Source organism: Salmo salar, chromosome 05 (assembly GCF_965601325.2).
Source record: "Salmo salar chromosome 05, fSalSal1, whole genome shotgun sequence".
NCBI classification, from domain to species: domain Eukaryota; kingdom Metazoa; phylum Chordata; class Actinopteri; order Salmoniformes; family Salmonidae; genus Salmo; species Salmo salar.
The window spans coordinates 81,055,887-81,068,902 of record NC_138295.1 but is presented as its reverse complement, the minus strand read 5'-3'; the positions used below and the strand labels follow the sequence as shown (position 1 = coordinate 81,068,902).

The following is a 13,016-nucleotide window of genomic DNA, read 5'->3' as shown; positions in this document are numbered from 1 at the left end:
CAATATAGACTTTAGAATTCATACATAAGACAGGATAGTTGTCAGCAGTCTTAATCAATAGGCTAATGCCGGATACCCTTGTATCCCTACTTGTAAAAATGTTTTTATTTTACCTTTATTTAACTAGGCAAGTCAGTTAAGAACAAATTCTTATTTTCAATGACAGCCTAGGAACAGTGGGTTAACTGCCTTGTTCAGGGACAGAATGACAGATTTTTACCTGGTCAGCTCGGGGATTCGATCTTGCAACCTTTCGGTTAGTAGTCCAATGCTCTAACCACTAGGCTACCTGCCGCCCCGAAATGGCGATAACAGCTACATTGTACACCAAACAGGCATGTGACAGAAAGCGTTACCAAGGTCAGTGGTACCTCTGAGATCCTCTGTACATCCTGGGTCAGAGTCCCTACACGTCTCCACTTGTAGTTCTGTAGGATCTTCACAACAGCCTGATTGACTGTGTTGTCTGAGGTGACCATTCAGAAGAAGTTGGGATATTTTTTCTCATCATCTAAAGCAGGCGTTGTTGCAGCAAAAGACAGCTGAAATATTGAATGTGCAATAATGTTAGGCTTGAAGAGCACTCTATCATTATTTGAAGTACCAGCAATGGTGTGATTTGCATGTATGTCACCTATTAAATAACATGCTCTATTGTGATAAACAATACAACGTGGTATAAAAAGGTTGCTCAGTGCCTACAATACAGTGTGATGTAAAAAGGTTGCTCAGTGCCTACAATACAGTGTGATGTAAAAAGGTTGCTCAGTGCCTACAATACAATGTGATGTAAAAAGGTTGCTCAGTGCCTACAATACAGTGTGATGTAAAAAGGTTGCTCAGTGCCTACAATACAATGTGATGTAAAAGGGTTGCTCGGTGCCTACAATACAATGTGATGTAAAAAGGTTGCTCAGTGCCTACAATACAGTGTGATGTAAAAAGGTTGCTCAGTGCCTACAATACACTGTGATGTAAAAAGGTTGCTCAGTGCCTACAATACAATGTGATGTAAAAGGGTTGCTCAGTGCCTACAATACAGTGTGATGTAAAAAGGTTGCTCAGTGCCTACAATACAATGTGATGTAAAAAGGTTGCTCAGTGCCTACAATACAATGTGATGTAAAACAGGTTGCTCAGTGCCTACAATACAATGTGATGTAAAAAGGTTGCTCGGTGCCTACAATACAATGTGATGTAAAACAGTTGCTCAGTGCCTACAATACAGTGTGATGTAAAAAGATACCTGTACAAGGTTCCACCCCTGTAGTGACTCAGCAATGATGGATGTGACTGATGGACACACACCTCCAAAGATCATTAAGTATTTTGGCCCAAAGCATATGGCATCAAAGAAGGCTTTAAGTCCTTTGGCAATATTACACTAAAAGACAAAGAGAAAACGAAGAGTGAACTGTCCCACTCCATTCATCATCATTATGATTCCAAATGCACTGAACAGCTTACATGTGCTTTCTTGCATTAAAATACACTACTTTTAACCTTGTTCTCCACATAAACAATGTACACCCCACTAACAGAGGCTTGTTGGTCCAAAAACACCAGTCCACTAACACACCAGCAAAAGTTACCTCTGAATCTATGATGTGAAAATTGATCTCATAGTTTCTTAGAGGAGTCTGCTGCCTGCTCAGGTCGTCTAGAGCGAGCTGGACAGCCGGCAACACGGACGCCGTAAGGTTTCCCCGCCCTGGGTTGTCTGTCAGTGGCATGATCCACAAGACTGGCAGAGAGTGGCGAGCCTGGGTCAGAGAAGGAACAACGACCAGCCATGAGAGAACCAGGATCTGTCCTGAACTTGCCCGTCCACCGCCACTCATCCTTTCTTTTTGTCCGTCACTTCCCAGTTTCCTCTCCCTGGTGTATTTCTCCTCCTGACTAGCACACCTCCTGTAATGGAGTCAGGTCCTAGTTAAGACCCCTTAATCCTCGTCTGTTCCAGCCAGGCCATTCCACACACCGCGGCTGCTCCCTCAAGAGAATCCACTGAAGAGGATAAAGGGATAAGGTGCTGGCAGTGACTGACTAGGTTACCTACATCTGCCACTCTGATCCCACTGCACACATTCACTGATTGCTATGCTCTGGTTTTTTCCTGGAAAGGAATTCACTTTTAATATAACGTTTCAATATTTTGACATTTACATTTAGGTTATTCCCCAGTGGATTATGAAGAAATATAGCTCCACAATCAGACGTATAGGTTAAAGAAATGGTCTGTGATTGACAGCTTATGTTTTTACAGGGAAGGAACACCTTTATGTCCAAGACCTCTCTAACCTTCAAACTCTGGCATCATCACATTTTCACCACAAGATGGCATTGTTGTTCAGCTTCTCAAGAGCGCTCAAGCAGAACATTCAATGAACTCCTTTCTCCAGCAATAACATTCATTAATTATATTCATTTGAAAATAATAAGTGTTATTGTTCTGCATGTAGTTGCAGAACAAGCTAGAATACATTTTCTATAAAAATCAAACATCAAAATGACCAGTGCAATCATGTTCAGGCTACACTTTATTTACTTATGAGACAAAATATTGAACTGAAATATAAGAGCACAAAATAAGTATCTGTCATGAAAACATTTCCACCCAAGTCAGAAAATTCTCAGGCTTGACCTATGAACTTAGGCACTCCCTCACATCCCCTCTCCCAGAAAGTGAGACATAACACAATAACGGAAAAGTTGAAAAGGTTGATATTCTGTGCACTCATCGGTCGATGGGGGACTGTCTTGTGATGTTAACAGGTTGGTCCAAAGGCCTCTTCCACACACAGACCACATCTCATTCCTGCCCTGCCAGCGCCCCCTTACCATGACTCTGGCCTTTTCCTGGCTCTCTGGATCGACCAGTCTGTCTGACAGGGCCTCCTGGTCCCTTACCCCTGCCACCACCACCTCCCCTCTTCCTCCTGCCCCCATGCCTCTGTCCACCAGCCACCCCTGCATCCTCCTTGGCAGCCTGTGCCCACAGGGCATCAAAGTTCCCTGGAGCCTGGTATCCAGGCAGGCTGGCATCCAGGGGGTCTCTGGAGAGCAGTACCCAGATAGCGGGTATGTTCCTATTGACGGTGAGGCTGTCCAGGCCTGCCGCAGGCTCCAGGGGTTCCCACACCTCCAGGACAGTGCTGAAGAGCAGCCTGGTCTGCTGGTGCAAGCCTTTCACACGGCGCTTCAGGATCTCCACACACGTGATGGCCTTGGAGACCCCCTTCCCCATCCCAGTGAATACTATCTGCCGGCTAGGCATCTTTTCCGGTGCCTGGGAGCATGGTGCTTCCTGGACCTCGGTCGTGCTACCCCCTTCTTCGCTCTTAGGATGCCCCCCCTCGCCTTCCAGCGCCCTGGGCTTGACCTCCATGCGGCTCAGGGCGTAGTGCATGAGGTTGCGGATCTTGCTGCCATCCTTCACTCTAACTTCATCGGTGTCGCTGGAGAGGCCAGGGAATGGGCAGGGGCAGGGCTGTTCCACCGTCCGCGCCTTACTGTAGTTCTCCATGTCACCTGTACCTCATCTTTGTAGCCAGACGGACAGAGACACACGTACAGAATATTTGATCAACATGGCATTAGAACTAGCGTACAGTAGCCTCAGACTTTTACATAATAATCTTGCTGCCATATCTCTTAATTCTCTAGCTAAATACTCTGGCTGTAGCTAGCCAAGTACCTACTTAATAAAATACAACCACTGACTGTTGCGTTGAGATTCAATTGGCACATGCGCATTCGCGCCGTGCTAACATTTTAGAGCAACAACAATGAGGAAACAGTATGTGGTTGTATTTGATTACAGTTTTATAAAAAAAGGTATGGATTTAAGCAAACAAAAAATGCACGCAAAAACAGAGGACAAACATACCTACACGATAAGGGTTTAAGAATTTAAAAAATGTGAAGTATCGACTGCATAGTGACTCGAAGGAGACGGAGCTTCATTTAAAAAACTGAGATCCGTATAAAAAACGTCGCTCAACTCCGTAGAGTTGATGTAGCCTACTTGGCAAACTCTGGCTGTAACTAGCTACAGTTGGATAGGTGTGTCAGCCATGAAGAGCTATATGCTATCTAATAAAGATTAACTTCGTTATAAAACTCCCGTATTTACAAAAACCCAGTCGTAAGCATCGCGTGTGTTCTGATCAGCCCGGTTAACACAGTCAAAGAAACTGTTTATTACTTACCAGAAAACATGGGACATCCGTATGTCGCAAAGGGCTCTGATCGTATGACGTTCGCCGCTGCTGCAAACAGCATTAAGGAGCCCCAGTACATTCTGGGAGTTGTAGGAATTAAATATATGCAATCGCTTTACTTTTTAAAACATGACTGACTGGAAATAACAACAGAGTTTCTAAAACCATACTAACCCACCTTTGACATAACCACATTAGTAGGGTGGAAGTGTTTGAAGTATAATAATAAGTCGTCTCAGAGAAAATATTTGTTTTAGTGGTCTGCTAGAACAATTTCCTCGGGTTATCTATATTGCAGCAGGTTACGTAAGCAAATGACTGACTATAAGGGACACTTGTGCCAAAGATGCCATAAGTGATCACGTGTGCCAGACACACGGTTTGTGTTCCTCAGCTAGAGCGTTATTAGGCTACATCACATTGGTAGGTTTCCTTTTCGAATGTAGGTTACCAATTATTTTATTTTGTGTTGCAGATATGTGGTAGGGGCACGAGGGAACACACTTAATGTGTTGTCAAATCTTTTGTGAATGTATTGTAATGTTTTTAAAATTGTATAACTGCCTTAATTTTGCAGGACCCCTGGAAGACGGGGCTGTAGTGGAGCAGGTTGAGAACTTCAAGTTCCTTGGCGTCCACATCACCAACAAAGTAACATGGTCCAAGCACACCAAGACAGTCGTGAAGAGGGCACGACAAAACCTATTCCCCCTCAGGAGACTGAAAAGATTTGGCATGGGTCCTCAGATCCTCAAAAGGTACAGCTGCACCAACCTGACGGGTTGCATCACTGGCTGGTATGGCAACTGTTCGGTCTCTGACCGCAAGGCACTACAGAGGGTAGTGCGTATGGCCCAGTACATCACCAGGGCCAAGCTTCCTGCCATCCAGGACCTCTAAACCAAGCGGTGTCAGAGGAAGCCCTAAAAATTGTCAAAGACTCCAGCCACCCTAGTAATAGACTGTTCTCTCTGCTACCGCACGGCAAGTGGTACCGGAGCGCCAAGTCTTGGTCTAAGAGGCTTCTAAACAGCTTCTACCCCCAAGCCAAAAGACTCCTGAACAGCTAATCAAAGGGCTACACACACTGTAAAAACATTTTGTTTCTGTACTTATGAATAATGGTAGAATACTGTGAAATTACAGGGATAAACTTATATTTAACTTTCGTTGTGTTGAATAATAGGAGATGTCAGTAAATGCGAAATACATTAAACTTCCTGTATTTTTACAGACACGCATCCCCTTTTCACAACAATAAGCTGTAGAAATACAGTAATATACATTGTAAAGAAAACACTACATTTACCATTGTTTTATGGATATTTACTTTAGTTTTACATTCTAAATGCAGATAATTATAGTAAAATAAAGTTTCTGATGTTTAAACAGTATACAATTATGCAAGAGAATGTAAAAAAAAAATGCTGTCGTCTGGGATTGTACTGATACTGATATCACTACATTACAAACATTAACTGCATTCTACCTTGACTCTCTATTTTCACAACCAATAATAGTTACATTGAGAGTAGGTTTTTGAATATTATTATAATAATCTGTTTTCTAGCTTTATTTTGTCTACAATTAAGGAGTTGTCTGTTTTTTGGCTGACCAATTCTCTATTTTCACAACTGATACCAGTTGAATTGAGAGTAGTTTTTGTAATATTATGATTATAATCTGTGTTCTAGCTATATTTTGTCATAAATTAAGGAGTTCTTTAGGCTTTTTAGCTGGCCAAATCTTTTTCGCAACCAATGCCAGCAAATAAGAGGATTCCAGGTAAAAATAGGAGTTCATGGCGTAAATTGCAGTAATATACTTTATTTTGATTGAAAGTAAATCACCATTTTATACAGATTATTTATATACATTTTTTGTCTGTAGTTTTAGTCTATTTCTGGCACCTGTGCTGCCAGACTTTTACTATAAATTTAAAAAATAAAATTTGTGCAGACTATGTGCATTGCCCCCCTCCTCTTTTATGCTGCTGCTACTCTTTGTTTATCTATGCATAGTCACTTTAACTCTACCTACATGTACATATTACCTTGACTAACCGTTGCACCGCACATTGACGCTGTACCGGTACCCCCTGTATATAGCCTCGCTATTGTTATTTTACTGCTGCTGTTTAATTATTTGTTACTTTTATTTTCAATTTTTTTACTTGTCAATTGTTTACTTAACCAACAATGCAGTTTTAAGAGAAAGTGTTAAGGGCTTGTAAGTAAGCATTTCACTGTAAGGTCTACACCTGCTGTTTTTGGCGCATGTGACAAATACATTTTGATTTGATTTAATTCCCATCTACACCAAGGTTTTTTTTTGTTGAGCTAAAATGTTTTGGAAGAAAGGGGGGTGCAAAGGTTTTGAGCCCTGTTTATACCTGCTTTATTCCTGTTTCTTGATCTTGTCCACATTTTCAGAAATGTGTCTACACATGGAATTAAAATGTGTCTCATCCATCCACTGTCTGCATATTTTTCCTGGTCTCTCCCTGTATCCAAATATTTGAATACTATTCTTTCAAAATGTTTTTATTTATTTTAAGACACATTGATGCCCTAAGTCAATGGTGCCACCTGTCAATGATTTTAGAGGGTGGGATAATGATTTTAAATGGTTTCTCGGTCCGATCTGTCTACACTTGTAAAGATATCCGGTCAATGCATGCCTGACTTCCTCCAGAGGTGGTTAGGATCACAATGAGTCTTTTAATCATCTACACCTGTCTACAAATGTGGGAACAATCAGAATATGGACAAGATCAGGACAAAGGAAACACGTTAGCTTCAGGTAAGCTATAAAAGGGGCTTTGGGGCGGTGGACATTTTAGAATCATTGAGATCAGCTGTGTGGGTGGTCTTAGTCTAATGGATCACCTCGCTATAATACACCGGTCAATAGTGGTTGCAATTGGCCCAGTCTCTAACATTGTGACTGTATATCCCTGTTCTTGACTAACACCACACACACGTCTGTTGTGCCCTACCCAGGTCAGGGCCTACACAGAATGTAAAGGTTAAAAAAACAGAAAGGTCCAATGAAATGATGCCTTAGGTGAGTAAATATGACTCAGCTCTGTCAATAGGGCTGCAAGATCCAACAGAATCACCTACAGTATTTTCACAACTGCCCTTTGTGAATATTTCATTATTCTTGACAGTTTTTCACTAGGTGGCATAGTGCAACAAAGCGGTACCCACCCTTACTAGTGAATAATGATAACTGGAATATGATAATGAGGAGAATGATAACTGGACTTATGTATTATCATAGTAACCATACACCAATGTATTATTGGACAACTACATTTAAAGTTATAGGACGTACATACTTTATTTTAAGTGTCTTCTAACTGGGTGAAGGGTTTGAGTATCAAACGTTTTCAGATTGAGGTAAAAACTACAATATCTAAGATTTGTTCAGTTTAAGATTTCCATATAAAATATACTGCCATAGCAGAGAGACTTTAGTGTGTATACCCAATCATTCTCAACAACAGCTGGTTTAAATGTTATTTTTCATTTTGATACAATTATGATAAATTATTTCCAGAGCAGCAGTAATGTAATAGTAACAATACATGGGATTTATAGAGCTATTTTCAAAGACCAAAATAAAACAAAGTGAAACTTATAACTTCTATTATAGTTCATGCTAAAAAACAATGTCAATTAAGTCATAAAAGGTACACATAAGAACAATAAAAATATTAAAGAGTTGAGCAGAACGTCTCTATATCTAAACAGTTATAGTGGTCCCTCCCTATTCCCAGCCGATCCGCCCCTGCTTCCGGGAGAATTCTGGATTCCTAGCTCGGTTGAATCTGTCCTTTCTCTTGTGCCGGGTCCGCACTGAGACCAAAGTCCAACTCAGATCGTCCTCTGTCTTGGCCTTGCTCCCACCTCCAGCACCATCATCTTCTTCCAGAGCCAGAATGTGTAGATGGGCCGTCAGGTCATCCAGCGGCTGTGTCAAGGATGGAGGTGTGGCCCTCCGTGGCCCAGACACCAAGGGGATGACAGCAGCATCATGGGAGTTGAGTATGGCTCCCAGCATGGCCCTATACAGCTGCCAAAAGCAAGGGCCTCCCATTAGGAGAAAATCTGGGGTCAAGCCCCCTCTCAGTTTGATCACAACATGGTGCACCAAAGTGCCCTTGTACAACCTAGACACCACCCAGGAAACAAAAGATGGTTGAATTAGCTCTGTTGCTGCTGGGCTAGAATACAATGTGAATGAAAAACACTGGTCTAGAGGTTATGGTTGATTTAGGAAGGGACACCTTACCAGGCAGGCACACTGAGGCTCGGGAGGCACAGCAGTTGGTTCAGGTCAAGGCATTCTTTCAGGTAGCACTGCCACTAGCTGTAGGCGTGGGCCACACACAGGTTGAGGCTCCTTGTACCTCTCTGAATTATCCCTCTCAGCCTCTCCAACACTGGCCCCTCCATAAACCCTGTTACACAAAAAGGGGAGGAGTCAGTGGCTGCACTTCACACACTATCAATTCTAAATTGTGTTTTCTCGTGCATGCTCTGGGCCATACCTATTTGGCTCTTCCCCTGTCTGCAGAGCTCTCCGTACACCAATCCTAGTAGCAGGGCCTGCAGGGGAGGCTGGTCTGGAAGGGGATGGGCGTGCCTCAGCCAGTAGCAGGTGACAGCCACAGGAATATGCAGATGAGGCGGGACACCGCTCAAAGTGGACTGGGACACACCAAGGGTCTCCAAAAATACCTTAAGCTGCACTGGGCTTGGAGCCTAAGGAACACAGCAAGAGAATCAATTTGAGAATCAACAGCAGTGTTTGAATATACTGTATACTATATCATACACATGTATACATACACGATCCACAGTGTCTAGCTGCATCTGGTCTGCAGCACTGGGCAATCCCTGGACACCCATGGTGTGTTCTGTCTGGGATGTATTTCCTAGTGCAGAGTTTCAGCAGTCATGGGACTGGCTAAGTGAGGCTAGCATCATTCCAATGGATGAGTTACCCTTTCCTTATGTTTCACTTTCCATGCCTCATCTCAGTCACTCCCATATTGTCTCTGGTCACAGTAGGCATAGACTAGTTCATTGGACCTTATATGACAGTCATGGGAATGTGTTAAGATGTTTTTTTTGCAATTTTGGTAAACGTTTCACGAAGTCTCGCAATGTTACGTCTCCGATTTTTGAAACTCTGTGCCTCTTTCCGTGTTCACGTTCTAGTCAGAACTTGAAACTCTGACATTTCAGACTTGCTAACTGGTTGTACGTATACATGTGCCGCAATCAACCAGTTAACAGGTCAGACATTTCCGAGTATCCTAGTTCTGATTTGTATTGAAGGGGGCATCTCGTGACAGGTCGTTGTGTAGTCACGTGGGTCGCGAGTCAAACAGGGTAAACGAAACCTAGATAAACTTCACATGAAGAAAACCAAACGGATATTATTTAGCCCCGAGGAAATTGCTTTATCAAACCATACAAATGTAATGCAGGCTACAAAACATACAATGTTGCTCAAACCTAGTACTTCCCCAACCTGCCTGAATCAATTATCAGAAAAGACAGGCTCTGGATGAAAATATGCATTTTCACATTATGATGTTTTTGTGGGGGCAAGAGAATTGACAAGGAGTCAACTTGATTTAACTCTGATCGCTGTTATTACTCAAATTTTTACATGACAAAATTGACAATTATTTTTCATGCCAGAGAGGCTCAAATTAAGCACAGATTCGAATGCATAAATTAAGTGCTGAACATAATTTTACTATCATTGCAAAAAAACCATCTAAAACACATTTTCACCCTTAATACTGTCATATAAAGTCCCATTATTAACTATTATATGCCTACTGTGACAAGAGACAATATGGGAGTGACAGATGTGAGGTAAGGAAAATGAAACTTAAGGAAAAGAAAACTCATCCATTGTAATAATGCTAGCCTCACTCAGTCAGTCCCATGACTTCTGAAACTCTTCACTAAGAAAGACATCACATCCCAGACAGAGCACACCATGGGCGTCCAGGGATTGACCAGGTTTATGGAGGAGAATGGAAACATTTTAAAAGATGTTCACTTCAGAAACAGCAAGTTGATCATAGATGGTAGTAATCTGTTCAATTTACTTTATTTTGACTCAGGTTTGGATCAGAGTCATGGAGGGGATTATGATGCTTTTGAGGACCAGGTCTGCAAGTTCTTTAAGGCTCTGAGAGACTGCGACATTGACCCCTTTGTGATTGTAGATGGGGGCTCCGACTACACCGACAAAAAGTTTGAAACAAAAAAAACCCGAGCTCAATCAAGGATCAACACAGCCAACAGCTTGTCCATGGGGCTTCAGGACAGGGGTGGTGTACTACCAACCCTCATCAAAGATGTCTTCAAACAGGTCCTCTCCAGCCTGAAGGTGCCATTCGCACAGTGCATTTGTGAGGCAGACCAAGATATAGCCTCCCTGGCTCGAAGTTGGAACTGTCCAGTGCTGTCCAATGACAGTGACTTTTATATCTTTGACATCCAGGCAGGATTTCTGCCTACCTCCCATTTTCACTGGAAGAAAGTGTCTATGCAACGTGAGAGCTCTATAAAATACATTCCCTGCAAGAAGTACACCACAACAAGCTTCTGCAGACACTTCAACATCAACAGACAGGTTCTCCCAGTCTTCGCCGCCATGTTAGGAAACGACTACGTTAAGTTACATAACATGGGTGTTTCCCTCAGGTGGGAAGAATACTCGTCAATGGAAGGAAGGTTCGCCCGCTTCGACGGCTTGCTGAATTGGCTGGCTCGCTTCCAGGGGCAGGAGGAGGCCTTGGACTCTGTGCTCAGGCTTATCCTTCATGGTAACAACAGACAGAAAATGGATGCTGCCCTCCAGGGCCTCTCCCTGGGCATAGAAGAGTACCATCTTCCCCCTAGTTGCCTGGAGCGGTTCTTCAACGATGGAGTGGGACCAGGCCCCGGCCGTCTCCCAGAGCCTCTGAGGGTCCTTCCAGACTGGACCCTACTGCCGTTGATGAAAGGTAGACTTCCCTCCTGCATGGTAGACGTGCTGCTGCTGAGGAGGGTGATGCAGCGAGTCCAGGTGGAAGATCCCCACTTGCCATGTGGGAACAACACCTCTCGGCCAGTACGACAGGTACTCTACGGGCTGCTGCTGGGTGGGAGGAGGGCAGACCACAGCAGTCAGAGACCCCCAGTGGATGACGTGGAGGAGTATTACAGGGAAGGCCAGTACCTGACCAGCAGCATGGTTGAAGCCGTCCTGCCCAGTGCTGCAGAACAGATGCAGCTAGACACTCTGCATCAGGTATGTATATGTGTATGATATAGTATACAGTATATTAAAACATACTGCTGTTGATTCTCATTCTCTTGCTGTGCTCCTTAGGCTCCAAGGCCAGTGCAGCTTAAGGTGTTTTTGGAGACCCTTGGTGTGTCCCAGTCCACTTTGAGCGGTGTCCCGCCTCATCTGCATATTCCTGTGGCTGTCACCTGCTACTGGCTGAGGCACGCCCATCCCCTTCCAGACCAGCCTCTCCTGCAGGCCCTGCTACTAGGATTGGTGTACGGAGAGCTCTGCAGACAGAGGAAGAGCCAAAGAGGTATGGCCCAGAGCATGCACGAGAAAACACACAATTTAGAATTGATAGATATTGAAGTGTGTGAAGTGCAGCCACTGACTCCTCCTTTTTTGTGTAACAGGGTTTATGGGGGGACCAGTGTTGGAGAGGCTGAGAGGGCTGATTCAGAGAGGTAGAACGAGCCTAGACCTGGGTGTGGCCCACACCTACAGCCAGTGGCAGTGCTGCCTGAAAGAAAGCCTTCACCTGAACCAACTGCTGTGCCTCCCTCTTGCCGAGCCTCAGTGTGCCTGGTAAGGTGTCCCTTCCTAAGTCAACCCTTGCCCCTAAACTTAGAGCAGTGGTATTCATTCACATAGTATTTTAGCCCAGCAGAAACACAGCTAATTCAACCATGTTTTGTTTCCCGTGTGGTGTCTAGGCTGTACAAGGGCACTCTGGTGCACCAGCTTGTGACCAAACTGAGAGGGGGGTTAACCCCGGATTCTCTCCTGATGGGAGACCTTTGCTCTGGGCAGCTGTATAGGGCCATGCTGGGAGCCATACTCAACTCCCATGATGGTCATGAGGCAGCTGTCATCCCATTGGTGTCTGGGCCGCGGAGGGCCACACCTCCATCCTTGACACAGCCACTGGATGACCTGACGGCCCATCTACATATTCTGGCTCTGGAAGAAGATGATGATGTTGGGAGCAAGGCCAAGCCAGAGGACGATCTGAGTTGGACTTTGGTCTCGGTGCGGACCCGGCACAAGAGAAAATTTTGAGACAGGCTTCAATAAGCTAAGTAGCCAATAGGCAGAGGGTAACATAATGTGTCTGATTCTCTGTAATAATGGTATGGGAATAATAATGCATTTTATTTTGTAAAGTGGTTTCTTGCATCAAACAACACAAAAACATTTTCAGTCACCTCCATCATTCACTACTGCCCCCATCCCCATCCATCTGGATCCGATCCATCAGTTTGTGGTGGAGGTTGACGCTTCTGACGTGGGAGTAGGGGCCGTCCTTTCCCAGCGATCAGTCTAAGACCAAAAGCTTCATCCCTGTGCCTTCATGTCCCATCTTCTCTACTCTGCAGAGAGGACCGATGACGTTTGGAACCGGGAACTCCTAGCGGTTAAGATGGCTCTGGAGGAGTGGAGACACTTGCTGGAAGGGGCGGAACTTCCATTTTTGGTATGGAC

At 44.1% G+C, this 13,016-nt stretch overlaps 3 protein-coding genes across 5 annotated transcripts; 1 reads left to right on the top strand and 2 right to left on the bottom strand.

Annotated features, from left to right (window-relative positions):
• Window positions 1-2,522: 2,522 nt before the first annotated feature.
• On the bottom strand, window positions 2,523-4,369 carry LOC106574794 (ribonuclease P protein subunit p25-like protein). Of its 3 annotated transcripts, none has more exons than XM_014150878.3 (2): window positions 4,212-4,369; window positions 2,523-3,542 (listed from the first exon to the last, which is right to left on the bottom strand). In XM_014150878.3, exon 2 carries the CDS (start codon window positions 3,524-3,526, stop codon window positions 2,813-2,815), a length of 714 nt encoding a protein of 237 aa, XP_014006353.1. In that variant the 5' UTR covers window positions 3,527-3,542; window positions 4,212-4,369; the 3' UTR covers window positions 2,523-2,812. The 3 variants fall into 3 exon arrangements, with proteins under 3 accessions (XP_014006353.1, XP_014006370.1, XP_014006376.1); XM_014150895.3 differs by lacking the exon at window positions 4,212-4,369 and adding an exon at window positions 3,890-4,205; XM_014150901.3 differs by lacking the exon at window positions 4,212-4,369 and adding an exon at window positions 3,894-4,205.
• Window positions 4,370-7,735: 3,366 nt separating this feature from the next.
• LOC106574776 (single-strand DNA endonuclease ASTE1-like) lies at window positions 7,736-9,320 on the bottom strand. Its single transcript, XM_082975657.1, has 4 exons — window positions 9,083-9,320; window positions 8,782-8,995; window positions 8,523-8,691; window positions 7,736-8,400 (listed from the first exon to the last, which is right to left on the bottom strand). Exons 1-3 carry the CDS (start codon window positions 9,140-9,142, stop codon window positions 8,597-8,599), a joined length of 369 nt encoding a protein of 122 aa, XP_082831783.1. The 5' UTR covers window positions 9,143-9,320; the 3' UTR covers window positions 7,736-8,400; window positions 8,523-8,596.
• Window positions 9,321-10,181: 861 nt separating this feature from the next.
• Window positions 10,182-12,593, top strand: LOC106574762 (single-strand DNA endonuclease ASTE1). Its single transcript, XM_014150818.3, has 4 exons — window positions 10,182-11,552; window positions 11,634-11,847; window positions 11,948-12,119; window positions 12,248-12,593. Exons 1-4 carry the CDS (start codon window positions 10,251-10,253, stop codon window positions 12,591-12,593), a joined length of 2,034 nt encoding a protein of 677 aa, XP_014006293.3. The 5' UTR covers window positions 10,182-10,250.
• The last annotated feature ends 423 nt before the right edge of the window (window positions 12,594-13,016 follow it).

Coding starts and splice junctions, on each gene's coding strand:
- LOC106574794 (XM_014150878.3), bottom strand. CDS start 3,526: ATGGAGAACTACAGTAAGGCGCGGACGGTGGAACAGCCCTGCCCCTGC.
- LOC106574776 (XM_082975657.1), bottom strand. CDS start 9,142: ATGGGTGTCCAGGGATTGCCCAGTGCTGCAGACCAGATGCAGCTAGAC. Junction 8,996..9,082: donor AGCTAGACACTGTGGATCGT/GTATGTATACAT, acceptor TGTGTTCCTTAG/GCTCCAAGCCCAGTGCAGCT. Junction 8,692..8,781: donor ACAGGGGAAGAGCCAAATAG/GTATGGCCCAGA, acceptor TTTGTGTAACAG/GGTTTATGGAGGGGCCAGTG.
- LOC106574762 (XM_014150818.3), top strand. CDS start 10,251: ATGGGCGTCCAGGGATTGACCAGGTTTATGGAGGAGAATGGAAACATT. Junction 11,553..11,633: donor AGCTAGACACTCTGCATCAG/GTATGTATATGT, acceptor TGTGCTCCTTAG/GCTCCAAGGCCAGTGCAGCT. Junction 12,120..12,247: donor GCCGAGCCTCAGTGTGCCTG/GTAAGGTGTCCC, acceptor TGTGGTGTCTAG/GCTGTACAAGGGCACTCTGG.